Raw genomic sequence first — 27988 nt, forward strand, 5'->3', positions numbered from 1 at the left:
CTCTTCAGTAGACAACGAATTTGGCCCAGCCTGTACTATTTCAATGAATTGGGTATCTAGGTTGGATTTTTACTTTATTTTGTATACACGTTTCGGCTCATCCGCCTTCGTCAGTTAGAAGTTAGATACTTTCTATACATAACATTTAAGTTAAAATAATATTTGCCAGCAAGAGTATTAGTGACAATATAATATGCATATGTTTATAGTTTACTTTTTGGGGGGGAGCATATGCAGCGCATATTTAACAAATTGTGAAATTGCAAGATATATTCATCAAAATACTTAAAAGTGGAAAAATCCCTAACATTAAGCAGCTCTATGTGTCAAAATGTATTGCGTTCCATCATGACAAACTAAAATCAGAATTTTGCAATAGCAAAAGCATTACAAGGAGTAGGCAGCTGAGCATTCCACTGTATGATCATACATTATAGTATTTATACAGCAACTAAATACTTCAACATTCTGTCAAAAAAACACTGCAATGTAGAAATAAAATTGTCAAGAAAAAAATTATGAATTATTTTGTGAGGGCATCACGGATTTTAGAATAAGCTTCTTGTGTAACATTTGCTAAAGTCCTATGTAGTATGATAGGGGAAAAGAGGTGTATTTTTTATTGTTAGGGTGACATAAATGATCAGTTTGTTCTAAAATTTTTAATTAGTAAGTAGGTTAGTTATGTAAGTAACCATCCCTGAGCACAGCTAGGCTTGCCTCGCTCTTCAGGGCCATTATATTCGTAGCTCAAGTGAGCACCATATACTGATTGGTAAACAAATTGAATTTAATTGAATATACGTACATACGTGAGAAGAGAACATGTCACAAATTACAATACCCTAAGAAGCACTGAGAAAAAATTCCTGCAAATTGTATGGTTCTTGATTCAAGAGAAACTAAAAAGCCTTTTTTTTAACTTTTTCTAATCATTAATTGAACGTAGGAAGGGAATTGAAAATTTTCATACACATAAACTCGACACTCTTCTTGCTGAGAGTGAGCCTGAATAAGGCTAGGTGTGTCAGGTACAGCTTCTGCAGACATACTAATTGAAATAATCACACATCGATATATGTATAGGGCAGTTACAGTCAGCAATCCACTCTCACTGAATTTTCCCCGACAAATCTCCCTGTATTTCATTTTTAACATTCTTCGGATAGTTCCTTCCTGAACCACAAAAATCCTATCCAAGCTGTAGCTAGACCCCCAAAAGATAATCTCATATGACATGACTGACTGAAAGTTAGCATAGTAAACAAACTTGAGAATTTCCAGGCTTACATGTGATCTCAGAGGAAACAACGAGAATGAAGCCGATGCCAGCAAATTTGTGTAGTCTGCATACATAATCGGTGTCTGACTTTCCGAGTCGAACACTCCAGGAAGATCATTCACGAAAATTATGAACAAAAGCGGTCCCAGATGCTTCCCTGTGGAACCCCCAGGTGATAAGCAGCTCTTCTTCAGAGGCATATGTAGCAGTGGCGGCAGTGATCTAATTCACTAGGGGGCTACTTTTAGAATAATAATAAAAATATGAAATTTTAAAACCAGTTTACCGCAAAATTTGATGCAATTTATAATTCTTTTTAAAACATACTTGTTCTGATCTACTTGCTCGTTCTGCTTAATAATATTACGCCGGTAAGCTGAATCTAATTGAGCAGCGATATTAGTCGTACCCACATAAACCTAATTCTTTCGAACAATTTACATGCTTGGCAGATAAATGAATAAACAAAAAGGAACAAAGGTCTATATTTTCAATCCCATAAAAACTCTCCACTTCTTTGTGTGGAACCGGTTTCATCATCAGACACAACACTGAAAAGAATAGACAAATATCAGACATGCACAACAATCAAAACATCAGCTTCTTAACCTACAGTACGTTTCGTCAAAGAAACAATTTTTCTCAAAAAAGTCTCTAACCATAAGGTTTCCAAAAAATGTGTTCTCTCAGAAAAGAGAATTCAACTCTGGTCCAAAAAAAAAAATATTGACATCGGACAATGACACTTGACATTCGGTCCCGCCTTATGATTATTTTTCTAGACCAACATTATGTCTATCTCACACAACTGTCAAACTGGAGGCGCCCTCTGTCGGTCTCTGCTCACATCCACTAAAGTAGTGCACAAATTCGGTGCCTCAATTGAGAGTTGGGCATTAAGTATCTTATCCGGGCAGAATCTACAATGCTTAATTATCTCAAGGTATTCCCTTCTCTCCCTATGTAATATGTTGTAACCTTCTTCGAGATCTACCGGATGTCCCGTCTCCCGTCTCCAAGATGTGTTTAGCAAACAATGACTCTGTGTTATTCTGTCTAATGCACCTGTGGTGTTCTTTAAATCTAACATCAAAACTCCTTTTCGTGCGTCCAATATAAAAGGAACCATATGTGCAATTCAATTTGTAAACACCAGCATTATTCAGTGGACTATTTCTGTCCTTATTATTCATCAACAATTCACTCACGGTCCCAACAGTTCTGAAGGAAACCATGACATTAATCCGTTCTCTCAAAATCTTCGCAATCCTGTAGGAAGACGTCCCATTGAAAGTCAGTGATACATATTTCTTAGGTTCGTCATCACTTTGCTGAAGTTGGTTAATATACACACTTCGTTCAAGAGCTTGTCTATTCCTTTTACATATCATCCTGTCAACTGAACCCTCCGAGAAGCCATTATTCCTTGCTATTCATTTGATAACATCAATCTCCTCACCAAGGGCAACTGATGACAATGGTAATGCAAGGGCCCTGTATACGTAACTGCGGATAGATGATAAACGGTGGGAAAACGGATGGAAAGAAGTGTTATGTATAACCACTCCAGTATGAGAAGGTTTTCTATACACCTGGAAGGAATGGTTACCATTGTCATTTGTAATGCTAAGGTCCAAATACTTAATGTTTCCTTCCTTTTGAACTTCCATCGTGAATTTTATTTTTTGATGTATTGCATCTAACTGTTCTAAGAACTCCTGCAACACATCCAAGCTGCCATTCCACAAGCACAGGATGTCATCCACATACCTGTAGTAGTATATGACATGTTCTCTGAAAAGGCAACTTTTGGAAATTTTGGTCTTCTCCATGTGGTCCATTACAAGCTCAGCCGACAAGGGGGACACTGGATATCCCATGGACAGGCCATCCTCCTGAGCATAACAATCTCCATCGAACATAAAGAAATTCTGTCGTAGACAACATTCAAAAAGTCTATAATATTGTATGACTTCTATGTCACTCAAATTACCGTCAATAAGATGTTGTTTAATTATTTCCAAGGCTTCATTTACTGGAGTATTTGTGAACAAATTCACCACATCAAACAACACCAACACCGCTCCAGGTGGAATTTTTATATTCTTGATTTTATTAGCCAGCTCTACACTATTTTTAATCGAGTATTCTGGAGTATATCCTGTAATCTGTCTAAAATGCCCAGCCAACCCCTCTGCAAGCTTGTGTGTAGGAGAACCAGTGTAGGAAACAACCGGTCTAATCGGCATCTGATCTGAAATGTCCGACTTATGGGTTTTGATTAGTCCATATAATTTGGGTATCGTCGTGTACTGAGGGGAAACATAACTCAAGGAATGCTCTGGTATAACCTTGTTACATTGTTTGATTGTTTTCCAGACATTTTTTACAAATGTGGAGAATTTTGGGTTAACCTTCAAAATACCATTCTCCGAGAAGAACCTCTCATTATAATCTGAGGTTCTCATAATGACCATAATGTTACCTTTGTCAGCTCTGTTAAAGTCAAATTTTCTTTATTCAGCTTCTCTTTAATCTTTCTAATTGTGTTGAAGCTAAAGTGGCCATGATGTAAAAAACTCATATTCTTGATCTTCTGCACTTCCTGTCTCATCACATGTTCACACTCTGCTCTTACTATAGTTGCATCTGTAGACTCAAGCCTCTGTACCACAGCTTCTGTTTCTGCAGCTAATCGTTCCAAGTTGGAAAGTCTTGCCCGTGTACCACCATTTACTAGTCGAAACTTTGGGCCTTTCGATAAAAGGTTCAGTTCTTCCGGTTCAAAAAATACCTCAGTGAAATTGAGTACCGGGTCATGAAAATGATGAACATCAACAGGGTCAACCACTCCAGAAACCCAAGGACGTTGCCGCACCTGAAGATTATGCAGCTTCTTTCTCAGCAACTGGAGTTTCCAACGTCTCCGTACACTGCACCTCGCATGAACTGATTCCATGAAATAATTAAACTCAGAGTACGTGAGCAGTATTTTAAGTCTGTCATATAAGCTCTTAAGTTTCAGATTTAATATATTGAGTGATATATATATGATTTTCTGATTTCATCTTTGACTATACTAGATTTCAGTGCACTCAACATTCTACGGGTTTTATTTGTCAATATCGACTCATTCATTCTGATAGGTGTAAGGTTCAAAGACTTGCATCTGTTGTTGAAGAAAAGTCTAGTTTGGATATTTGTCCTCTTGATCATAAGTATTCTTAAAACTCGGATAGTTCATGCTTCTTAATTTTTTCATTAAGGGGCTTCAAATCTCAAAATCCTGCCCTTGCCCACACGTTATCACTTCCAGCGGAGTTGAATAATAAGCAAGGAAAGCAAAACAACGCATTCACAGTATCACAGCCAGATATCCACTTGTTTTTCTCATACACTTGTCTTGAGAATCGTCTTGTGTAAGAAGTTTTTGGAGTTTTTTCTGCCTGGGTTGAATTTAAATCGGGAGTCGGTCTACCCAGCAGTTCAATACGGTTTTTTTCCGCCAGCAAAAGCCTCGCGAAATAAGTTTTTAAAATATTTTGAACACTATTGCCCGCCATGATTTCAAAACGTAAACAAATACGAACACACGCTAGGTTGTCTATGCGCTAGCGGCTAAAGTGAAGCGGATAGGGGCGACTTCTATCGTAGCCCTTTTACTTCGTATCTGACCGACACGAAGAGTTGCGGCTGGAGCCGAATGACTGTCCGAATGCAAGAAATCGGGGCTATACGATTCATCGCCCATGCAGGGACGGACTGCTAGATTATGACAAAACTGAAGGAGTCGCATGAAAGTTATACATTAATAAATTATATAAATAACCGTGGAATGTAATATTTTCATCAAAAATCGTACGGGAAGGTAAATAACATAAAAGGATTGATTTCTTGTGATTTCGTGTATGGGGGCTGTAGCCCTATAGCCCTCACAGACCAGCCGCCACTGGTATGTAGTGCCATTAGTTGTAATTTCAACCCTCTGCTTCCGATTTGAAAAATAGCTTTTAAAGAGGTTCACCTGTCTACCTCTTATGCCATACCGCTCCAACTTCCAAAGCAGCAATCTGTGATCAACACAATCAAAAGCCTTTGTCATGTCAAAACCTCTCAGGATCATTCTGACCAGTTCATAAATTGCAGTATCGGTGCCTTTGGTTTGCATAAAACCATGCTGTGCATTATTGAATAAATTAAACTTTTTGAAGAATTTCAGAAGCCTATTTGTTAATATTTTCTCAAAGATCTTATTATTAAATTATCATCAGGGAAAATGCCTTGTGAAAAAAGTTTATTGATTATCACAGTGAGAGGTTCCGCAATCAAGTGTATGGAGCGTTTTATGATATTGACAGGAATAATGTTGATTACCACCGATAAATCAGACACAGCGCTGGAAAATCCAGAAGAAGTAGGATTGGTGGATGAGGAATCCTTTCATCTGTAATTGATGTAGATGTAAACTTCAACAGTTCTTCAGGGAAGAAAAAGACGATGCAGGTTTCGACAATTTGGAGGACCCTGAAATTGAACCACCTACACCACCAACAGTTCAAGAAGCTAGACAAGCTATCGACAGGATCAGGTATTTTCTGGAGAGTTCTGAATTTTATGGATAAGATAACTAAAATATGTACAATGTATACATATTTTTCATTAAATGTAAAAATATATGCTTGGTTCTTAGTAACTTACGATGATCATTATTACCTCGAGTTTTTCCCTCAATGGGAATAACTCGAAACATTTGGTGATAGATAAGTCAAACAGTTTTTCGTGGTCTCTGGGACTTTGACTCATCGAGAGTGCACTGAATTTATATTTGAAATACAGTGATACAAATTGTCAAATGAGAGCAGTAATCAACAGATTTCATTGGTGAAATACTAACCCTAGCTAATCAACCCAAAATTGAAATTCATCTCAATGAGCAGACAGTAGAATATGTTCACATATAGTTCTCATTTAGAGATGGTTTGTTTTTATTCAATTCTAAAGAAGAAGTACGTAGTCCACTATGAAAATTCACATAAATTCTAGTAAACAAACAGGATAGTAACTAGTAACCTGTGATATTTTACACTTAACCATAGACTTATAAATAACATGGACCGAGAGAGAAGGCGGTTGGTTGAATAAGATGGAGAGTTTATGGGCAAGCTGTCAAAAGGTTATAGAACTCACAAGTTCATGCGAAAATTTTCCATAATGAATTTCCAACAAGTGTCTGAGTAGGCAAAGTGGAATTCCTTAACATTACTTCGAAATGATATATGTCCAAAAATATGTGAATTTCATTCAAGAATAAATTTAATGTGAATAATACTCCACATATCAACACCTTGTGATCAAAGTCTGCCTAACATATTTGTTTACATCCATCATATAATTTCGACATTGCCCACACGGAATCCGTTCATCTCTTTTTTATTCAATTAGAACACATACGCTCTTCTCACTCTAATCCATCCAACCTCTCGATCTACTGAAAAGTCAGGTTGCAGTGAATCCATGTATTATAAGTCTATGCACTCAACACTATCCATATGGAGATGTCAATATTTTTAATTTATCTTCTCACCAGAATTTCAACATTGATTCTAGCACTCCAATCTCCTCCATGACTACCACCATTTATCTTAGCAAAAGACGAAGTCAGAATAAATGGAGAATCTATGATTTCTTGTATACCAAAGTTAATGCCATCATGTTGCAACCACCCATAACGATCTAAGTTATCTGATTGCTCACACCAATGCCTGTAAAATGAAATGAAAAACAATGTTCCTTCTACATAAACCCAGTTTCACCTAATGCCGTCGCCACCTGGTTTTAATCGCCTTGGAAAATACCACATCAAACCTGTAACTAGAGATTCCTTGTCCCTTGTCTTCAAGCCAAAATAGGTACCGGGCCTATATGTTCCCCAGAATTTTTCTGGTACATCCAAACCACTTTTGATTGTAATGCGTTTGTTATCATAGGGTGTATTCACGCGAGTTTCTAAATACCCAATATAAGAAAAAGAAACTGCTACAATAATAACAACACATAATAGAAATTCTTTCCAAAAGTTTATATAGCCTTTGAATGTATTATTGCTTCGATTTGTGAAATTACTACAGTTGCTACTACTACTATTTTTATCACTCTGTTTTCCGGTAGTTTTACTGGAAGCAGTTTGATTTTTTCTTTGCCTAACCATGTTGTTGACATAGACCTAATAATACATTTTACCAGAGACAACCAGAGCCAGAGATATGGAAGCACGAGGAGCGGAGCTGGAGCTAAATGCTCATACCCGTACCGACGTTGCCACGTCTGTCGCCTACTTTTTAAGCCACAGAACATTTGAAAACTGTCAACTGTTCATCTCTGACAGCCTGTCAACTCATTTCACATGTCTTATTTATTTTTATTTTGTTATCAGAGACCGTTTATTATTTACATCTTTCATTAGTATTCTTTGTGAAATTGTGGTAATAGTTATATCAGAAAATCTGTATTGAATAGGTGACCAATGCAACACGAATAACAGGGTTGCAATCACTTACAACATGATTAACAACATTAACAACAAGAAGTTTTGAGCGGAACGTTAAATTAAACTGATATATCTACAACATAAGGGTCCTGTAACGTTCCTCGAACAACTGAAGAACATTAGAATCATTACTTGGAAGACTGAACCTGGTCGAAAGACCCTCTCGGTCAAAACAAAGATTTGGACCATTATAGGCCCCTCCAACCTTCTAGCCTCACAAAAATTGTGGAGGCAAGCAAAAGCGTCATTACAAGTAAAACTCCTCACTTGACGAATATTTTCGTTGTTCCAAGGTATAAAAGAGTGGTATTTAACTTCATCTAGAACTCTAAGAATATTTATTTGGCAATCTGTAATAGATGAATAGATATAAGAAAAGTAAGTTGATATTAAACTTTTGATATGATAACTATCATCATCATATATCAAGATTTCTGAATTAACTATAAATTTTCTTTCAGTGAATACAAAGAGTACCTAATTTATTGAAATTTTGAAAACAAATCAAGAAGTGGCGGATTTTATTCCCAGAAGATAAGCCAGATGTACGAAAGCATTCAGAGCGTAGCAGCCTACAAATACTTTATAATTAGCCTTTTACCTAGGTTACTCTATAAAATATTTGGAACAAAATACTCGAGGAAAGTATTTCACAAAAGGATTAGCACAGATGAATTGATGTATATTTAGAGAAGGAAATAATGACCAACCTGTAATAAAATACTGATATGAGGATTGTGAAACTCTGGATCCATATGGAATGCGTCTGGTAGACCATTGTTCCTGGCCTTTATTTCTACAGCGTTTGTACGGGTAAAAAGAGATGGAATGAATATTTTCTCAAAATGTAAATACGTAATATTATGTAATTTAGTTGTATTAAATATTCTTGAAAAGATGCACTGTTTCATTGAAAAGGTGTATTCAATATAGGTATATATAAAACAGGAACACTATAGTAGTAGTAATAAACTTTATTGAAACAATGTTTCCAAGGGTTAACAACTCAGGTCTCCCTGCCCAGGAACAGTATAAAAATATAATCGATACAAAATAGAACTAGTTAAAAAAACAGCATAAATATAATGAGTATAAATAAAAATATAACTAGTATAAGTCAGCTCTCCTAATAATAGCAGTTTTGTTGTCTCCTCGTCAAGTAATTTAAGTGAAGCTTCTTATGCTGAAATACAGAAATTTCTTCCGGAATAGGAAAAAAACTTAACACTGTTTCCTCGGCCTCCACATCCAACAACACAACGAGAAAATGGCATAATTATTCACTTCCTGCTAAAATACTGTGTGACTTTCCCAAGATATTGAATACTTTCATTACCATTACTGGCATTAATAACGCACATTTAACACTAAAGAATCACTAGGATTAACACCACCAACAAATTAAAAACAAAAATAATGCATTTCAATGTACGTATTTTAACTAAAAGTAAAATAATATTCCAAATTATGTGTTATTTTCATAGACATATAGACATGGACTGTGCCTTTCCTTTTTATCTATGCATGAAATACGTGGAAATACGGTCAAAAAAAGTGACAGAGAGAAACGCACGTCGGGAATGCAGTTGTCTCTTTCTAGAATTTTGATTGGTCTACACTCACCTCTATGTGAACAAAAAAGAGACAACTGCATTCCCGACGTCATTGAACTCTATGGGAACTCTATGTTCCCATAGAGTTCAATGCCCGACGTGCGTTTCTCTCTTTCTATAAAATAGGCATTGAACTCTATGGGAACCCATAGAGTTCAATGAAAATAGGCCAATTTCATGCTGACATTGCTCAGTCCATGTCTCTATGTCTATGGTTATTTTTGCCTACACACCATAGACATAGAGACATGGACTGAGCAATGCCAGCATGAAATTGGCTATTTATTAGAAAGAGAGAAAAGCTCGTCGGGACATACCTTTCTCTTTTTTGTTCACATAGAGGTGAGTGTAGACCAATGAAAATTCTAGAAAAAGACAACTGCATTCCCGACATGTTTTTCTCTCTGTCACTTTTTTTGACCGTATTTCATGCATAGATATAAAGGGAAGGCACAGTCCATGTCTCTATGTCTATGCTACACACCTCACAATTTTATTTTGACATCTATCCGAAGTTGACAATTTCAGAATGAGAGGTAGACGTGGCAACGTCGGTACGGGTATGAGCATTTAGCTCCTCGTAGACCACAGACGTACAGGGAAATCATTAGAGAGATATGGAAGCATCCTTAACGTCATGCGGTAATAACGTCAAGCGCTAATAACGTTTCGACGCATGCGTATTTCCATTTTCAGAATAGCGGGCGGTATTAACGTTACCGCATGCCGTACGGGTGGATAACGTTGAACGTTATCGTAATTTACGTTTTCTTGCCTTGCGCATTACTATAATAATAATAATAATAATAAAGTTTACTCTGTTAATCAACATACAGTTGTTCTCACAGAAATATTAACAAGGTATAAGTTCATTTGCTACATAAATTTCTTATCACAAGTTAGAAATATTGAATAGAGAGATATGGAAGCATCCTTAACGTCATGCGGTAATAACGTCAAGCGCTAATAACGTTACGACGCATTCGTATTTCCATTTTCAGAATAGAGAGTTGAAGTGCAGCCATGAACGTAAACGTTAACGTTATAATTGACATCTACGCATGCTCATTCGTCCGTTTTTAACGTTAACGTTAGCGTCAGCTTTACGGCCTACGTAAACTAGCGGTCTCCCACTATACCTTAAACATCGACGTACGTTAACCAAACGTTAAACGAGTAGCACCGATGACTTGCGAATGGCCGAATTTGACTGTTGAATGCAATTCTCGATAACCTCAAACTGTCATTGTTTACATTTCCTGTGTATTTTCTCATAATGAACGAAAATTATAGGAAATCAGCAGTGATTTGAAAGTTATCAAAACGATTAAGTTAAATTACTGTGTTATCAGATTACATTCAGTACATAAGGAAATGGCTGAAACTACACTGCAATTCTCATGTCTCTTAACACATGAATATTTCATTGATAATAAAATACTTTCAAGTTGAAAATTCTCTTTATTATGCATATAGGGAGTTGAAGTGCGCACAGAACGTTAGCCTGAACGTAAACGTTAACGTGACAAATAACGTCAAATATAACGTTTACGTGTTGTGATGAAATTTGAGTTGAAGTGCTGCCATCATGAAACGTCAGACGTTAAACATAACCTATCAATTTGGATTTTGGTATTTCTATGATTTTATTTTGCTGGAACTCTCTTTTATCTAATATCTATAATATTGAGCCTCGACAGCTGGAATAATATTTGAAATATTGATGTTCTAATGATTATATGCAAAGATGCAAAGATTCTCTATAATCTTTTTTTGGGTTAGGACAGTGAAAAAACATATCTCTCTATTAGAGAGATATGAAAGCACCCTTAACGTCATGCGGTAATAACGTCAAGCGCTAATAACGTTACGACGCATGCGTATTTCCATTTTCAGAATAGCGGGCGGTATTAACGTTACCGCATGCCGTATATCGGGTGGATAACGTTGAACGTTATCGTAATTTACGTTGTTTTCTTGCCTTGCGCATTACTATTTTTCCGTTTGTTTTGACAGAAGTAGGTTATGTTATGAAAAAGGGGCCTCTTAATCGACATTGAATCGAATTTTTTATAAGAACAGAAGAGACTGAGTTCCTCAAGAATAATCTAATAACCAAAGGTAAAAGTGTATATCTTCAATTAATGGGTCACATGAAAGGAAGAGTCGAATGAAAATAGAAATTTTCATCCTAGTGTTTAATTCCGAGTACCTATTTCAATCCCATATTGTTGATTATGAACTATGTAACTTGTTTTCAATAGGAAATAAAAGGGTTCAATTCGAGATTTTTTTATTAAGACTCATAAAAGTAGAAACATCTAGATTGGATATATGGCTTATAGGTTAATGGCAGCAAAGCAGTACACAAATAATTCTACGTTATCTCTACATATCCCCCAGATGATATTCCAATTTTTTCTTAGTAACTATAGTGGCCACTTAAAGGTTCATCATATTTTAAAATCATGAAAGCATCACTGTGAACAGGTATTTTTCAATACAGTTTAATCCACCCCCACAAACAAAAATTCCTGTAGATATACATCCATATAAAAGCACGTTATTCACAAAAACAGCATAAAATCAACCCAAAATGCATAACCTAATAACCTATCGACAACAAACTTTGACATTTACCGATCATCTGTTGCTTACGCTAATAACGTAAATTCGTATCTTCCATACGACTAAAATCTGAGCCAGATAGCGCAAGACGTTATTCCATTACCGCATGACGTTGTTAACGTACGTTCGGGTTATACGCTTCTTCCATATCTCTCTAATAGAGAGTTGAAGTGCGCACAGAACGTTAGCCTGCACGTAAACGTTAACGTGAGAAATAACGTCAGATATAACGTTTACGTGTTGTGATGAAATTTGAGTTGAAGTGCTGCCATCATGAAACGTCAGACGTTAAACATAACCTATCAATTTGATTTTGCTTTCGTTTCGCGTGAACTCTCTTTTATCCATTGAACTCATTGAACTCTATGAGAGTTCAATGAAATAATATAACAATTCTAGAGCTAGAGATGATGAATAATATAAAAATAAAATCGTTTGAAAATTTACAACTTAATTTCGGAAATGACTTACTGGATTCAAAAAAATGTAAATTAATCTATCATTCTTTAATTCAGAAGAAGCAATCTTTACTATCAAAATTGAATGTCAGAAATATTGACTGCCCTATTGGTAAAACAATATATTCTTCTGAGAAAATGTTTGATAAATGTAATCAATTGTTCCATTATTTTAAAGAAGTCACTGAACTAATTGAGAATGATTTGGATGGAATATATGGAACTAGAAGAAAATACGAGGATCTATTACATAAAGTGAATGTTCTACAAATTACCAAACAGTATATAAGAGTGATACAAAAACTGGAATATTTCAATGTTGAATTAGAAAGAGAATACAAAAGTAAAGACTATGAAAAGTGTGTAACTATATTTGCTAATTTATGTGAAATTAACTGGAACTTGAAATATTTAGATAATTTCTATTTGAATAATATTATTTGTGGCGTCCAAAAGTACTGGCATGACATTCTGAAGAGTAGTTTATCTGAAAGTTTTGAGGAGACTTTGAAATCAATCAAGTGGCCTTTTGTAAATGCAAATTTTAGTCTTCAAACACCCCCTCAAAATGCAATAGATGGACTGAAACTTCTTACTGAGTATCTTCTTCAAATTGAATTATCTAATGATCGTTTCGATTCGATAGCATTATCTATGAGTACATCTTGTTTGAGTGCACCAACATTTCTGATGATACAGCCACTTAGAAAACGTTTTATTTATCATTTTTATGGTCCACGTCAAACTAACCGTTTGGATAAGCCAGAGTGGTATTTTACACAAATTTTAACATGGATAAGAGACCATAAGGAGTTTTTGCATAAATGGATTCAGCCCGTTGTTGATAAATTGGGGTACTGCCATTTAGACATTGAGCTTGAATTTATGGTGGGGTTGGTTCAATTAGCTGTTGAAAAACTACATGCAGACATTGGGAAGGCACAGTATGATGATTTCACATTCTCACACACAGTTGATGAAGCTTTGAGCTTTGATAAAGAGTTAAGAATTTCTTATGATTATCCAGTTATACAAGCAGGAGTATTAGGTGTACTTACTCAAGCACAAGTATTCATTAAGTGGATTTCAATGGAAAGAAAATTTGCCTTGGAAAAAATGGACAATATTCTTTCATCTTCTGAACTAGCATTTGAACCTCTAGACTCTGATATAGATAACTTGAAGGTGACGGTTTGTGCTGATGCATTTATGACACTTTTGAAACGGATAACAGATAGGTATGAAAGCTTGCCACAACCTGGTCATCGACTTCAATTTTTAGAGCTACAATTGGAGTTATTAGATGATTTCAGAGTTCGATTGATTCAAATTGCAAAAGCAGAAGAAGGTAATGTAATAGAATCTAAGGTACCCATGATTGCCAATACTTTATTTTATATGGAAAATGTCTTGTTGGATTGGGGAAACACTCTCCATTATCTGAATTTATACTATTACAAGTCTAAATCAGAAAATATTAGTCCAACTGTGTTATTACCAGATATTGACGATTCTACTTTAGAAAATGAGGCACAAAGTGTTTTCACTGAAACATTATTGCTATATGGGGATATGAGAAGATTTTTAATTTCTACAATGTCTGAATTTGTTATGGAGGAGATTGAAAGCAAAAGCCAAAATTACATCAGAGAAGATTGGTCCAAGATGAAAGTCGATAAAGATTTTAAAAATTTATCACTAACGCCATCTGCCTGTTCAATGTTTGAAGTTATAGCAAAAAGATTGCATCAGTTGCAAAAGTCTTTGGCAGATAAGATTTTCTCTATTATATGGAAATCATTGGCCCAACAATTGGATAATTACTTATTTGAAGAATTGATTTGGAACAAAAAATTGGAGAAAGGAGGCATTCTTCAGTTGAGATATGATATTGAAAGAAACTTATTTCCATTATTTTCCCAATTCACTGATAAACCAGAAGGTCATTTCAAACAATTGCTTGGGTCACTACAAACATGTAACATATGATGAAATATACAAATTTCAGTTAATATTATATCTTTATTATTTATTAGGATAAGTGTAAGTGATGTGAATGCAGCCTGAATTAGGTACTTTCTTGTGAAAACTTTTACAGTATAAATGATCAAATGAAAATATCAAATTTATGTTCCTATATATATATATATATAAATATAAATTCAACGATAAGGGTCTATCGACTCTGGTTTGGGGAGTGAATGAGGTACTCTTTATTCTACGCCAAGCTTTCGGATTATTTTAATGCTTCTTCACTCCCCAAACCAGAGTCGATAGACCCTTATCGTTGAATTAATATTATTATAAGGCTCTAATGACTTCAGTGATTGTATATATACCCAGCAAACACAATTGCATAACATCAACGTATCATCCATATTGCAACCTTCCGTGTTACATAGCAAAGTTCCGTACACGATCTATGCGTTATCTGTCCAACGAGAGCTCTATGTCCGCCTTTCCCTATGTATACTGTAACGAAACTGCAATATTACATGTTCGGTACACATATAGGTAATTTGTACCTTACATGCTATGTGCAAAGGATGATAGCTCTGGTACAGAACATCTGCTACCAATTTGAAATATAACCTCAATAAATACAAGGACATCCAAAATTCAATGGATCGCCATATTTGATGAAATACGTACTTATTTTGGGCAAAAACTGTACCAAAACGATAATTTATTGTTGCACCTGATTGATTTTGTCAGTTTTCATACTTGAGACTTCTTTAGTAACCTATGTCTACGATCCATAGCTGTCTGCCGCTCCAACCTAAAATTCCTTCTCATGCCGGGCTCGAACCTGCTTACTTTTCGACATCTTGTGTTCCTGGGTGGTCCCTCCAACCTATCTAGCTATGGAAACTTGTGACCTTTCATATAAGTGCAGCATATTAACTGTATGGAATAGAAATTGCTTCTTATATCAATGCGGAAACCTAATAATTCTCAAAACTCGAACTAAAATCGCACTCTTTATGTTCTAAAAAATAACTCGAGTATTTGCTTTTCATTTGTCACACCAAATCATCAGATATACACAATATTGTATCTCTGACGAATGGAATCAGGTTTACTATCCTTGCAAATTTAATATATATAATAAATTTGTCATACTGATGCATGAATGTGAACATTTTCAGCATAATCACACAACCCTTCTTTTTCCTCCGAACGTCAATAATTGAGATTATGAAAGTTGAGTTATCAAAGTTCATTGTTCATTTATAATTCGCCTATTTCGGCGGATTCTATCCGCTAGTAGTAAGAAATTGAATAAAACAGTTTCGATAACAGCTACTTTCAGTACTGATGTTTGTACTTTTTTACGATTCAATACATCATACCATACCGTAAGTTTCATTGTCGGGATGACTGCTGAAAAATTAATACTCAATATTGTGCATTTATTAATTGATATACCATATACATAACATTCTCATTCAAAATGATACATATCATAGATAATACGAAATTGATATACCATATACTTTTCATGAGAAACATAACAAATTAATGTATATGATACATAAATATTATATTATGTTCGATATGTATCACGTGAAATGAGAACGTTATGTATATGGAATATTTATTTATAAATCTACAGTTGTGTTTCAAATGTTATGTAGCACCCTTATGCATGTAACATGTTGGTTTGCTGGGTATATATAAAATTCAGGTCTATAATGGTCGCAGTTTTAGAGATTAGTTTGTAAGGGAATCGGCCTAGGTTCACCAATAATACTCTTGTTTTCTTTGCCGAGCTTTCGGATTTATTTTAATCCATCTTCAGGGCTTCTACAAGGATACAAAACATTACAATCAGCACAGTAAAATCTTATCAGAATCACAAACATGACTTGCTGAATGTAGAGATTTGGGTGATTTATCTAAAGTTGTTGTCATTGAAACGATCCATGCATTGCAGGAGAATTATAGATTTCGTTTTGAAGATGCAGAAGTAACAGATAGACAAGCAAAGCAAAGATTATAGAGAATCTATAATCTTTGAAGCAAAGTATAAACTCGCTGTTTAGACAAGTGAGATTCGGTAGTCAAATTCTGCGTGCGGTAACAGCGTCATTCGAGCTTTTTGTTGCCAGATTGTGCAGAGACCTTATATTCGAATCAGATTTTGATGATTATTTTTTTATAGATAGAATTTGTTCATGAGGAATCTAATAAATCTGCGGAAACTTATAATTCAGTAGCTATAATTTTTTGAAATGTTCGTTAAATGCACTCAATTATGACAGCTGAATGTTTGTTCACTGTAATTCTTAATTAATTCGAATGTTTTTTTCAACAAATTGGGGTTTTGAGATAATTTATTGGGAAAATGTGCATAATTGATCAATTTCGGCCAAAAATTCAATTGAATCATTTGGAGGTTAGGTTAGGTTGTTAGGTTGGGTTAGGACAGTGAAAAAACATATCTCTCTATTAGAGAGATATGAAAGCACCCTTAACGTCATGCGGTAATAACGTCAAGCGCTAATAACGTTACGACGCATGCGTATTTCCATTTTCAGAATAGCGGGCGGTATTAACGTTACCGCATGCCGTATATCGGGTGGATAACGTTGAACGTTATCGTAATTTACGTTGTTTTCTTGCCTTGCGCATTACTATTTTTCCGTTTGTTTTGACAGAAGTAGGTTATGTTATGAAAAAGGGGCCTCTTAATCGACATTGAATCGAATTTTTTATAAGAGCAGAAGAGACTAAATGAGTTCCTCAAGAATAATCTAATAACCAAAGGTAAAAGTGTATATCTTCAATTAATGGGTCACATGAAAGGAAGAGTCGAATGAAAATAGAAATTTTCATTCTTGTGTTTAATTCTGAGTACCTATTTCAATCCCATATTGTTGATTATGAACTATGTAACTTGTTTTCAATAGGAAATAATAGGGTTCAATTCGAGATTTTTTTATTAAGACTCATAAAAGTAGGAACATCTAGATTGGACATTGGCTTATAGGTTAATGGCAGTAAAGCAGTACACAAATAATTCTACGTTATCTCGACTTCGATTTATGCCCCACCTCAGATTTTGATGATTATTTTTTTATAAATAGAATTTTTCATGAGGAATCGAATGGTAGTAATCTCAATCTGCGGAAATTTATAGTTCATTAGCTATGATTTTTTGAAATGTTCGTTAAATGCATTCAATTATGACATTTGAATGTTTGTTCACTGTAATTCACGATTAATTCGAATGTTTCTTCTCAACAGAACTCAACCAATTGGGCTTTCGAGGTAATTCATTGGAAGAAATGTGAATAATTGATCAATTTTGGCTAAAAATTGAACTGAATCATTTTGAGGTTAGGGTAGGTTGTTAGGTTGGGTTAGGACAGTGAAAAAACAATTTCATACATGAAAATATCATTTTTGGCGATTTAAATTTAAGTGTTAAGGACCGAAAAGTGAAAATATAATTTTTCATGATAATATAATGATGTAGCACGTATTTTGATGAAATTTTCGAAAAATCATTTCTCTCAAATTAAAAGTTTGCCGGGATTGATAGTTGTACGAATAGATTTTGTATCTTCTCCTGCATCCAGGAAAAAATCGGCAAAAAAATCTGACGTAGGCACTTTGTCGAATTCGAGAAAAAGCACTTTACAAAAATTTCAAAAAATCATAACTGCCGAACTATAAATTTCCGCAGATTGAGACTAATACCATTCGATTCCTTATAAAAAATTCTATCTATAAAAAAATAATCATTAAAATCCGAGGTGGGGCATAAATCGAAGTTTTACCCAAATAACATCAATCACATGATGCAACATGATAAACAACAAGAAGTTTTGAGCGGAACGTTAAATTAAACTGATATATCTACATATAACAACATAAGGGTCCTGTAACGTTCCTCGAACAACTGAAGAACAGAACAGAATCATTACTTGGAAGACTGAACCTGGTCGAAAGGCTCTCCCGTTCAAAATAAAGATTTGGACCACTCCAACCTTCTAGCCTCACAAAAATTGTGGAGGCAAGCAAAAGCGTCATTACAAGTAAAACTCCTCACTTGACGAATATTTTCGTTGTTCCAAGGTATAAAAGAGTGGTATTTAACTTCATCTAGAACTCTAAGAATATTTATTTGGCAATCTATAATAGATATATGAAAAGTAAGTTGATATTAAACTTTTGATATGATAACTATCATCATCATATATCAAGATTTCTGAATTAACTATAAATTTTCTTTCAGTGAATACAGAGAGTACCTAATTTATTGAAATTTTGAAAACAAATCAAGAAGTGGCGGATTTTATTCCCAGAAGATAAGCCAGATATACAAAAGCATTCAAGAGCTCAGCAGCCTACAAATAATTTATAATTGGCCTTTTACGTAGGTTACTCTATAAAATATTTGGAACAAAATATTCAAGGAGAATATTTTACAAAAGGGTTAGCACAGATGATTTGATGTATATTTAGAGAAGGGAATAATGACCAACCTGTAATAAAATACTGCTATGAGGATTGTGAAACTCTGGATCCATATGGATTGCATCTGGTAGACCATTGTTCCAGGCCTTTATTTCTACAGAGTTTGTATGGGTAATAAGAGATGGAATGAATATTTTCTCAAAATGTAAATACATAATATTATGTAATTTAGTTGTATTAAATATTCTTGAAAAGATGCACTGTTTCATTGAGAAGGTGTATTCAATATACATATATATAAAACAGGAACACTATACTAGTAGTAATAAACTTTATTGAAGCAATGTTTCCAAGGGCTAACAACTCAGGTCTTCCTGACCAAGAACAGTATAAAAATATAATCGATACAAAATACAACTAGTAAGAAAAGCAGCATAAATATGAGTATAAATAAAAATATAACTAGTATAAGTCAGCTCTCCTAATAATAGCATTTTTGTTGTCTCCTCGTCAAGTAATTTATTATGTGAAGCCTCTTATGCTAAAATACAGAAATTTCTTCAGGAATAGGAAAAAAACTTAACACTGTTTCCTCGGCCTCCACATCCAACAACACAACAAGAAAATGGCATAATTATTCACTTCCTGCTAAAATACTGTGTGACTTTCCCATTGAATACTTTCATTACCATTACTGGCATTAATAACGCACATTCAACACTGTTGGCTGAGGAATCACTAGGACTAACACCACCATCATATTAAAAACAAAAATAATGCATTTCAATATCCGTATTTTAACTAAAAGTAAAATAATATTCCAAATTATGTATTATTTTTGCCTATACAACACCTCCACAATCTTATTTTGACGTCTATCTGACAGCTGGTTGAAATTACAGTACTGAAGTTGACAGTTTCAGAATGAGAAGTAGACGTGGCAACGTCGGTACGGATATGAGCCAAATATATTACCAACGTACCACGAACCAAAGATATATTACACACATATCTTTGGTATGAGCATTTAGCTCAGAGACAACCTCTGTCTCTGATTTAGCTCCTCGAAGCATCTGTAACGTCCAAAGATTATAGAGTTAGGTTAGGTTCAGAGACTCTATGGTTAGGTTAACTCCAGAGACAAGAGAAACACAGATTACAGAGTAGAAGAGAAAAGAGAGACTGCCGAATAAATAGGCAACTCGGAGGACTCGTTTAGGAGAGACCATTGAACTAAAGAACTTTAGTTCAATGGGAGCGACTAGAACATTGAACTCTATGGTTCATAGAGTTCAATGGACTAGAAAGAGCATTGAAATCCAACGTTGCCATGCCGTGCGAAATGTAAATTCACGAATGACATTTATGTCATAGGATATTGGCGCTGCATTCGCCATAATCAGCTGTTCCCCAAACAAAAGATTAGTGGTTTTTGTTTATCAAAATATCAAAATCAAACCAAGCGTATTGTCCGTATATACACATTTGGTAACCAGAGCGGTTACTCTGGTGACAGATATTGAACCGAATTGTCAGGAATTCGACATATACGGACATTGAACTAAAGAAAGTTCAATGTATACGGACCGCCCACTTACTAACCAGAAGAAACCAAAGTGTATAATATACGGACCACAGCCTATGTTTGTAACATTTGTATTAAGAATAAGAGAAACTCTATGATCCTAACCACTCCCCTATGGAGGATAGTACCAAAGAGTAACCAACAAGAGGCACAGATTACACATTACACAAGAGCAAGGAGATATATATATTGTACTGTCCTGGTCTTAAATTACCTTGCGCTGGTCAGTGATGCTTGTAGAATTCTTTTTACTTCGAAGATACTTACGAATGACAGCACTTCAAAGACACCTTACTACTCTATGGCCAAAGATCGTGATCGTCTGGTTGTGGTAGGACTCCACATTACGTAGGCAACCCAAAGTACTTACCCTGATTACTAATAGAAAAATTGACGGGAGGTTGGGAGATTCGAAAGAAAACAACACATTTAAACCCAAACAAGAAACGTTTATTTCGGGTTTCATTGGAGACGATCTCCAATGTCATAGCTCTAGGGCGCAGCAGAGGGGAGGAAAAAGAGCTGCGAGAAAACCTCCCCATAGAGAAAGAAGGAAAAGAGTGCCGACTCAGTGGTAAAATAAATTAAGCCTGATTGAAGCGCCGCCATCGGCAGTAGATCTTAACTAACTTGTTACTAAAATTGACACCAGGGGGCGTATTGCTCTTTTTGAATTTCCATTTTGGCGCCTCAAATCATAATTCGGAATAATTTGAATTAAAACCTTAGTTGAAAATTGATAATAAACTGATATGTTGATTACAGTTCATTATCAATCTTCAGTGATGTTTTCTTCTTGTTAACTTTGATTTCAGATATGATACTCAACAAATAATGATATACTTTTTATTACACATTATAATACATATTGATTTTTCCAACAAGAGGAAATGAAACAATTCAGTTATGTCAAATAAGATATTCTTCTGTATATATTACCAAATTATTGAACAAAAGAACGTCCAATTTGAAGACTGTACATAATGAATTGGATTCTTCGATTCATTGGCAGAACTCCAGCATAAGCCATCTGATTCACATAACCTGAAACAGAGTGAAAAATCGTTCATACAAAGCTAATGTAGCTAATTTCAATGTATGTTTGGACTATTCAATGGATTATTTTCAATTCAGACAGCTGCTCTTATTGATATCAAACAAAAATTTTTCTCCGTGTGACAACTGGTTCCTACACTTCATATAAATTTTATTCAAAATTTCTGTCCTTTTCATCACAAAGAGGAAAAAAGAGGAAAAGCATTTGGTGAATTTGATCATGTTGAATTAGTACTCGGCTAACTATTATTGTCTAGATTTGGAAAATTCAATCTCCACCGAGCACCAGATGATTTCAAACCTCCATCGATTTGAATGCAGTGTAAAAATTTAAAAATCCGGTAGAGCTAAAGGCAGAAGCCTTGTTTTAGTCTAATTTTTTAGACTGAAATGGTCCTCCTAAATCATACTATTTTTATTAAAAAATCAATTGGAATGAATAACTGACTCGATTGCATTATCCCATCTATGTTTTGTACTTGGAGATCAAAAAAAGTGCTTGTTCGTTTTTGACCCCGTGTAATTTTTGTTCGAACAATTTGGGATGCAGAGTGAAAACTGAAATTTTAATGATGCCATACTGGTCGATTATGAAAATAGGTGCTAAGAACTAAGAATTAATACTTACCCTTACACGTAAACCTAAAGGATCTAATGGAATGAAGATATAGTAGCTCCTATCTACTTCTAAACTCCAAGATTGCTGCACAAAATTCATATTCAAATCAAAATATTACAATATAATCCGTGCCCCAACTCAAAGAAACATGTTTGTCTTTTTATCTGATGAAACTTGTTGATAAAATAAATGTATTCACTGCAGGATATAAGCCCATGTATGCATTAAAATCACAACAAATTATTTGAAAATACTAGAAAACATTGGCGAAAACTTGACTTATGACTTTAGATTCATCTGAAAATACAACTGAAAACAAAAGGAAATTTGGAATTTAGGTTATGTTATGGCGAAAACATATTCCATCTTTTTCTACTATAGCGCTATTTCACACAATTAGTTCCGTCTACTGCCGAACGGGGCGCCACGATCAGCATTTTAAACGACCAATGAGAGTTGTTTGTCTTTCCTTCCTTTGTCTATGAACCTCCCCTTATAACAGCAACAACTACATCATCTACTATACAGGTATGATTGTACGTAGCTACGGCAACAGGTTCAACTGGCGAGAGAAAATCTCATGTGAAATCTTAGAATATAGAATAACAGGAAGGAGCATATTGCTCATTTCAATTTGACCGGAATAGAGTAGAAATATGGCCGAGATATATTTCCGTTTCAACAGTGGCGTAGGACAATGAAGTTTCCAAAAAACTAACTTCAATAGTCAGTTGATTCTGATTGATCAAAAAAATTAGGAAATCACTGACGTAACGTCAGAAGCTTCTTCACGCTCGTTCAAATTGATAATCGAAGCGGAAATTCACACCGCCTAACACTGCTTGGCTATATACTTGGTATTAAGGTCTATGACTTAACATCACCTACGCCCATGGAGTGTTATTGTCATGGGATAACCTTGTCATGTCATGAAATTCAGAAACTCATAATTAATACCTGATATTCAGCTTAAAAAATCACCTACCTATGAATTATTCAAGCTAAAATATCAAAAATCCTTATTTCCAGCAAATTTCAATTCAATTCAATTCAATTCAATGCTTCTTTATTTCAAATTAAATTACATTTTTATACAATAAAAACAAATATGAAATGAAATGACGTCAAAATTAATATTCTATCTGTTCCCATCAGTTCTATAACTCATATACTCTTCTATACTGTAGGGTTCAAGATTTATTAAGAACTGCTTCAACATCTGCCTAAATTGTTTTTCGACTGTGGCATTCTTGATCTTGTCATCCAGCTTATTGAAGAGTTTGATACCCATGTAGTACGGGCTTTTTTCATAGAGTGTCAAGCGATGGATAGGGTATAAAATGTCGTCCTTACGCGTATTGTAGCAATGATTTGACCGAGGAAATACTTGACTATTCTTATATACGAAAACAAGGATTTCAAATATATACAATGCATACATTGTGAGCATTCTCTTCGATCTAAAGACTCCTCTACATGATTGTAAATAGGACATGTTGAATATAACTCTTATGACACGTTTCTGCGTAACAAAAATATCTTGCATGGCAGAACTAGATCCCCAAAACATTATACCATATCGGGCTCTTCCTTGGAAATTAGCAAAATACAGTGTTCTCCTGGCCGTGTCATTAAGATATTTTGACACAATTCTTATGCAATAGCAGATGTTGTTCAGTTTCTTATTCAGGGAATCGATTTGATGAGACCAGTCCAACTGCTCATCCACATAAATACCTAGGAACTTCGAGACACTTTTTATTTCGAGCTGTGTATTTTCAACGGTAATCATTTCAGGTATTTCTATTTTGTTCTGCTTAGTCCTAAAGATAACGACAGTTGTTTTATCCTTGTTGATACATAATTTATTTTTCCTGAACCACTCCACCAAGGCACCGAAAACGAAATCAGTTTTTTCAACAAGGCATCGAATATTTGGTCCTTGCACTGCCACACTGGTGTCATCTGCGAACTGTGTTAAGCTGGAATCTTGTTGGTCTATCACAGGATCCATGAATCGAGTCAAGCTGTTCAAATGGTCCATTATAAGGCTCAAGTCATTCACATATATGAGAAACAAGAGTGCACCCAATATGCTGCCTTGAACAACTCCAACCATGTTCTCAAGAATGTCTGATTTAGTCATTGTACCTCCTTGCAGGATAACCACTCTTTGGGTCCTATTTTTCAAATATGATTCAAACCATTTTAATGCCCATCCTCTTATTCCATATTTTTCGAGTTTCTTTAGGAGAATGTTCCTGTCTAAACAATCAAAGGCCTTCGACAAGTCCAAGAATATGCCCATGCCCATACTGCCCTTCTCTAAATATTTCAGGATTGCTTGTGTGAGCTGAAAAATAGCACTTTGTGTTGATTTGTTAGTCAGGTAACCATGTTGACTTTCGGTAATTATGTTGCATTCTGTTAGGAATTTGGTCACTCTAACATACACCACTTGTTCGAATAGCTTTGAGAACCCCGAGAGTAAGCCTATTGGTCTATAATTATCGAAGCAGTTTTTATCCCCTTTGCCTTTGTACACTGGCCGAATTGCTGCTAGCTTTAGAGTGTCTGGAAATATTCCTTCTTTGAGAGAGTTATTCACGATGTGACAAAAAATCTCAGTAATTGCTGGCAATATTTCACGAATAAGAGAAGTTGGGATTTCATCTTCACCTGAACTATGCTTGTTTTTTAACTTTTTATTCAGTGCTATTAGTTCTTCTTCTGTAACTGGCTCCAATACTATTGATCTATCGTTTTCGAATTTGAAAGTATATTCTTTTCCTTCTTCACTAGTTTTCATCAAGTCTGGGATAATGTCGATTAGATATTTATTGTAAGCATTTGCTACCTCATTTGTATTTCCATCGATAAAGCATTCACTTGATTTTTTCGTCTTGCCAGTAATTTCCTTGTAAATAGTCCACATACACTTATTCTTATCGTCAGAGTTATTTATTCTATTTTCATAATTTTCCGATCTGGCCCTTACTAATAATTTTTCATATTCTTTTTTTTCTGCACAATACAAATCTTTATAATGTCCATTTAATTGTTTCAAAAATAGGAGATTATCTAATTTAATTTTCTTCTGTTGGATCGCTTCATTTGTCTCATATAGTTTTTGCCTAGATTTATAGCCTTGATTGAATAATTTTTTCGGGAATTTTTGATTAAATATAGTCATAAAGATTTTCATGAAAATATGCCATTGTTTATTCACATTCTCATTATCTACCTCGTAAATTTCATTCCAGTTTTGTTCTTTTAAGTCATCAAAGAATTCATTTTTACTCATCACATCAAAAAATCTTTTATAATAAGGGGAATTCCTTGTCTGTAAATCTAAACTGAGTACAATTTTTTGAGCTGTATGGTCTGAAATTGTCGTAAACAATACTGAACTTGAGATGCACTGATCAGGTAAATTTGTAAAAATGTTATCGATACATGATTTTGAGGTAGGTGTTATTCTGGTGTTTTCAAAAATTGAAGGATACAAATTGAAAGACGCTAATACAGCCAGAAGTTGTGATCCAAAATTATTATGTTCGAGCAGCTCAACGTTAAAATCTCCCAATACAAATACCTTCTTGTTCTCTGATATGATCATATGCAGTATCAGCTCTAGCTTCCCGAGGAAAATTTTGAAATCTCCCTTAGGGGGTCTGTATATTGATATTATAATAATATTTTCTTTCTTGAGTTTACATTCAATACTAGCGCATTCAAATATGCTCTCCGATGAAAGCATTTCAATTTTTTTTCTTTTTTTATATTCCAATTTTTCAGACAAATATATAGCTGTACCCCCATAACCATTCCTCCTACAAAAGCTAGCAGCTAGTTTGAAGTTTTCAACATTGAAACATTTCAATTGTTCTTGTGTTTTCCAATGTTCTGAGATACATAGACATTTACAATCATCGTTACTTTCTAGTAGAGCATTTACTAAGTCTATACTATTACCCACGGATTGTACATTTTGGTGTATAATACTAAAGTTTCCACAGTTGTCACTTACTTGATTTTGTTTAGTTGTCCCTGGATTCGATTCTTTCATAAAAAATCAGTTTGCTCATCACCATCACCATTGAAGTTGATATATTGGCGTTGCTTTTCCCTTCTTTGTATATAGGCTGGACATTTCTGATCTCTTGCAGAGTGTCTCCTATCCTTAATACCCAAACGTTTGCAATTTGGACAGTTTAATGGATCTTTATTGGTGCACTCCTTCGATTCATGTCTACCACTACATTTGTGACAGCATGGCTCTGCTCGACAATGTTTGGCTATATGCCCGAAGTTACTACATCTAAAACACATTGCTATATCCACAAATTCTTGAACATACAATTTAGTGAGGTCAAAGTGTAACGATTCGTTTTTAATCAGCCATTTAAAAACCTGCGGAGATGTTTCAAATATCCAGTTTTCTTTCATATTATTCCTACATACCTTTTTTGCGATGAATTTGAGGCTATTTTCCACCTGTGGGCCAAAAATTTCTGTCATCTGCGGATTATCTTCTATCAACTCCTTCCTGAAGATATCTTCTTGATAGCCTTTCTTGATTCCCGTTATCATAATCATTGGATCCTTGTTTTGTATGTTCTTTGTCTGAAGACTGCCTTGTTTTTTCAAAATTTCCTGAATCCGTTTTTGTTGCTCGTCATTATAGCATTCAAATATTACTCCTCCTTTCTGCAAGTGTCTAATATTTTTTAGAGTTTCATTTTTGCCCAATTCTTTAAATTTTAGCTTGACATTTTTTACGATGTCGCAAGTTTCTTCTCTATTATTTGAATTTATCAATATTTCATATTTATTTTCCTTTTCCGGAGTTTTCCATTTTTGAGTTTTAGTTGTTTCCGTATTTTTCCTTGTAGTGAGTATCGAACTGTAAGTCTTGATTTGTGAATGATTTTCCTGGTATACTTCTCTGTCAATCTCTGTATCTCTATTAATTTCGTCGGGCTTGAGGATATTACTTTTAGGATGATTTTCTTTGCGGTTTTCTGTTTCGAGTTTTCCAAATCTATAAACAAGTTTAGTCACTTTTTCGTGGAGTTTGAAAACTGCCTTCCTTAATTGTTCTTGATCCGTCTTTTCAAGTTTTTCTTTCTCCGAAAAATCATTTAGATTTCTTAGCGCATCAAGTATAGTCTCTATTATATTCTCCGTATTTTCCGAATCTCTACTGACTAATGGTAGGTTCATATCTATTTTTCCTATGGATGGTCCAGATATTGCTATGTGTCCATCTCCTGTTCTCTTGACTTCAGGTGGAGTACGCATTACGGTCTTCTTTGGTGTGAAAACTTCGTTATATTCATCCTGTTGTTGTTCCTTTAAGTTTTGAACCTGCCCTCGTACATTATGTTCATTGATAACTTCTTCATTCATAATATCGCTCACGTTATCAGAGGTGGTTCCAGCTGTTTTCACTTCCTTCGAGATAATGGTGTTGTTTACCTCCGGGAGAACTGAATCGGTTCTAGATTTCCCTGACAAATTCCTAGTTATTGGACCACTATTTGCCTTTATTTGTTTCTTCCTTGCGTTAATCTTTTCGTTCTCGTTTTTCTCCGACATAATATAAAATTATTCCGAATTTTCTTAAACAAAATACACTGTTATAAACTCGAATCTTCGGGATCGAACGAGTACGGCGTGCATTCGTTGTCTCAAGATGTTGGAGAAAAGGTGAATTTCAAGAATCCAAATTACCAAAATCAAGTTAAAACAGCACTTTGTTCATTTAGCAA

The 27988-nt window shown here is 34.8% G+C and overlaps 3 protein-coding genes and 3 long non-coding RNA genes across 6 annotated transcripts in view; 2 read left to right on the forward strand and 4 right to left on the reverse strand.

The window, feature by feature from the left end:
• Window positions 1-7535, reverse strand: part of LOC123316069 (mannosyl-oligosaccharide glucosidase) — a 137846-nt gene extending 130311 nt beyond the window's left edge. The window contains exons 1-2 of the mRNA XM_044901997.1: window positions 7096-7535; window positions 6867-7044 (exon numbers count right to left, since the gene is read on the reverse strand). Coding sequence (XP_044757932.1) covers window positions 6867-7044; window positions 7096-7490 — 573 coding nt within the window. The 5' untranslated portion in view covers window positions 7491-7535. The remainder of the gene's footprint in view (window positions 1-6866; window positions 7045-7095) is intronic.
• Window positions 7536-12436: 4901 nt separating this feature from the next.
• On the forward strand, window positions 12437-14540 carry LOC123315302 (RAD50-interacting protein 1-like). The gene is made up of 2 exons (XM_044900952.1): window positions 12437-12640; window positions 12707-14540. The coding sequence occupies exons 1-2, from the start codon at window positions 12478-12480 to the stop codon at window positions 14515-14517; spliced, it is 1974 nt and encodes a 657-aa protein (XP_044756887.1). The 5' UTR covers window positions 12437-12477; the 3' UTR covers window positions 14518-14540.
• A 3778-nt stretch (window positions 14541-18318) lies between these two features.
• On the forward strand, window positions 18319-19210 carry LOC123315303. The gene is made up of 2 exons (XR_006537939.1): window positions 18319-18689; window positions 18773-19210. It is a non-coding gene; the product is annotated as an uncharacterized LOC123315303 (long non-coding RNA).
• A 1757-nt stretch (window positions 19211-20967) lies between these two features.
• Window positions 20968-22802, reverse strand: LOC123314809. Its single transcript, XR_006537871.1, has 2 exons — window positions 22702-22802; window positions 20968-21073 (listed from the first exon to the last, which is right to left on the reverse strand). It is a non-coding gene; the product is annotated as an uncharacterized LOC123314809 (long non-coding RNA).
• LOC123314808 lies at window positions 21372-22692 on the reverse strand. Its single transcript, XR_006537870.1, has 2 exons — window positions 22224-22692; window positions 21372-21583 (listed from the first exon to the last, which is right to left on the reverse strand). It is a non-coding gene; the product is annotated as an uncharacterized LOC123314808 (long non-coding RNA).
• A 2469-nt stretch (window positions 22803-25271) lies between the features above and the next one.
• Window positions 25272-27885, reverse strand: LOC123314806. The gene is made up of 2 exons (XM_044900177.1): window positions 26679-27885; window positions 25272-26535 (listed from the first exon to the last, which is right to left on the reverse strand). Exons 1-2 carry the CDS (start codon window positions 27813-27815, stop codon window positions 26530-26532), a joined length of 1143 nt encoding a protein of 380 aa, XP_044756112.1. The 5' UTR covers window positions 27816-27885; the 3' UTR covers window positions 25272-26529.
• Window positions 27886-27988: the final 103 nt, after the last annotated feature.

The sequence above is a fragment of the Coccinella septempunctata genome, chromosome 6 (genome assembly GCF_907165205.1).
Source record: "Coccinella septempunctata chromosome 6, icCocSept1.1, whole genome shotgun sequence".
NCBI classification, from domain to species: Eukaryota; Metazoa; Arthropoda; class Insecta; order Coleoptera; family Coccinellidae; genus Coccinella; species Coccinella septempunctata.

What these genes read in the sequence shown, in the direction of transcription:
- LOC123315302 (XM_044900952.1), top strand. Translation starts at nt 12,478, where the DNA reads ATGATGAATAATATAAAAATAAAATCGTTTGAAAATTTACAACTTAAT. An exon ending in AAATATTGACTGCCCTATTG is followed by an intron (nt 12,641 to 12,706) that starts GTAAAACAATAT and finishes ATTATTTTAAAG; the next exon opens with AAGTCACTGAACTAATTGAG.
- LOC123314806 (XM_044900177.1), bottom strand. Translation starts at nt 27,815, where the DNA reads ATGTCGGAGAAAAACGAGAACGAAAAGATTAACGCAAGGAAGAAACAA.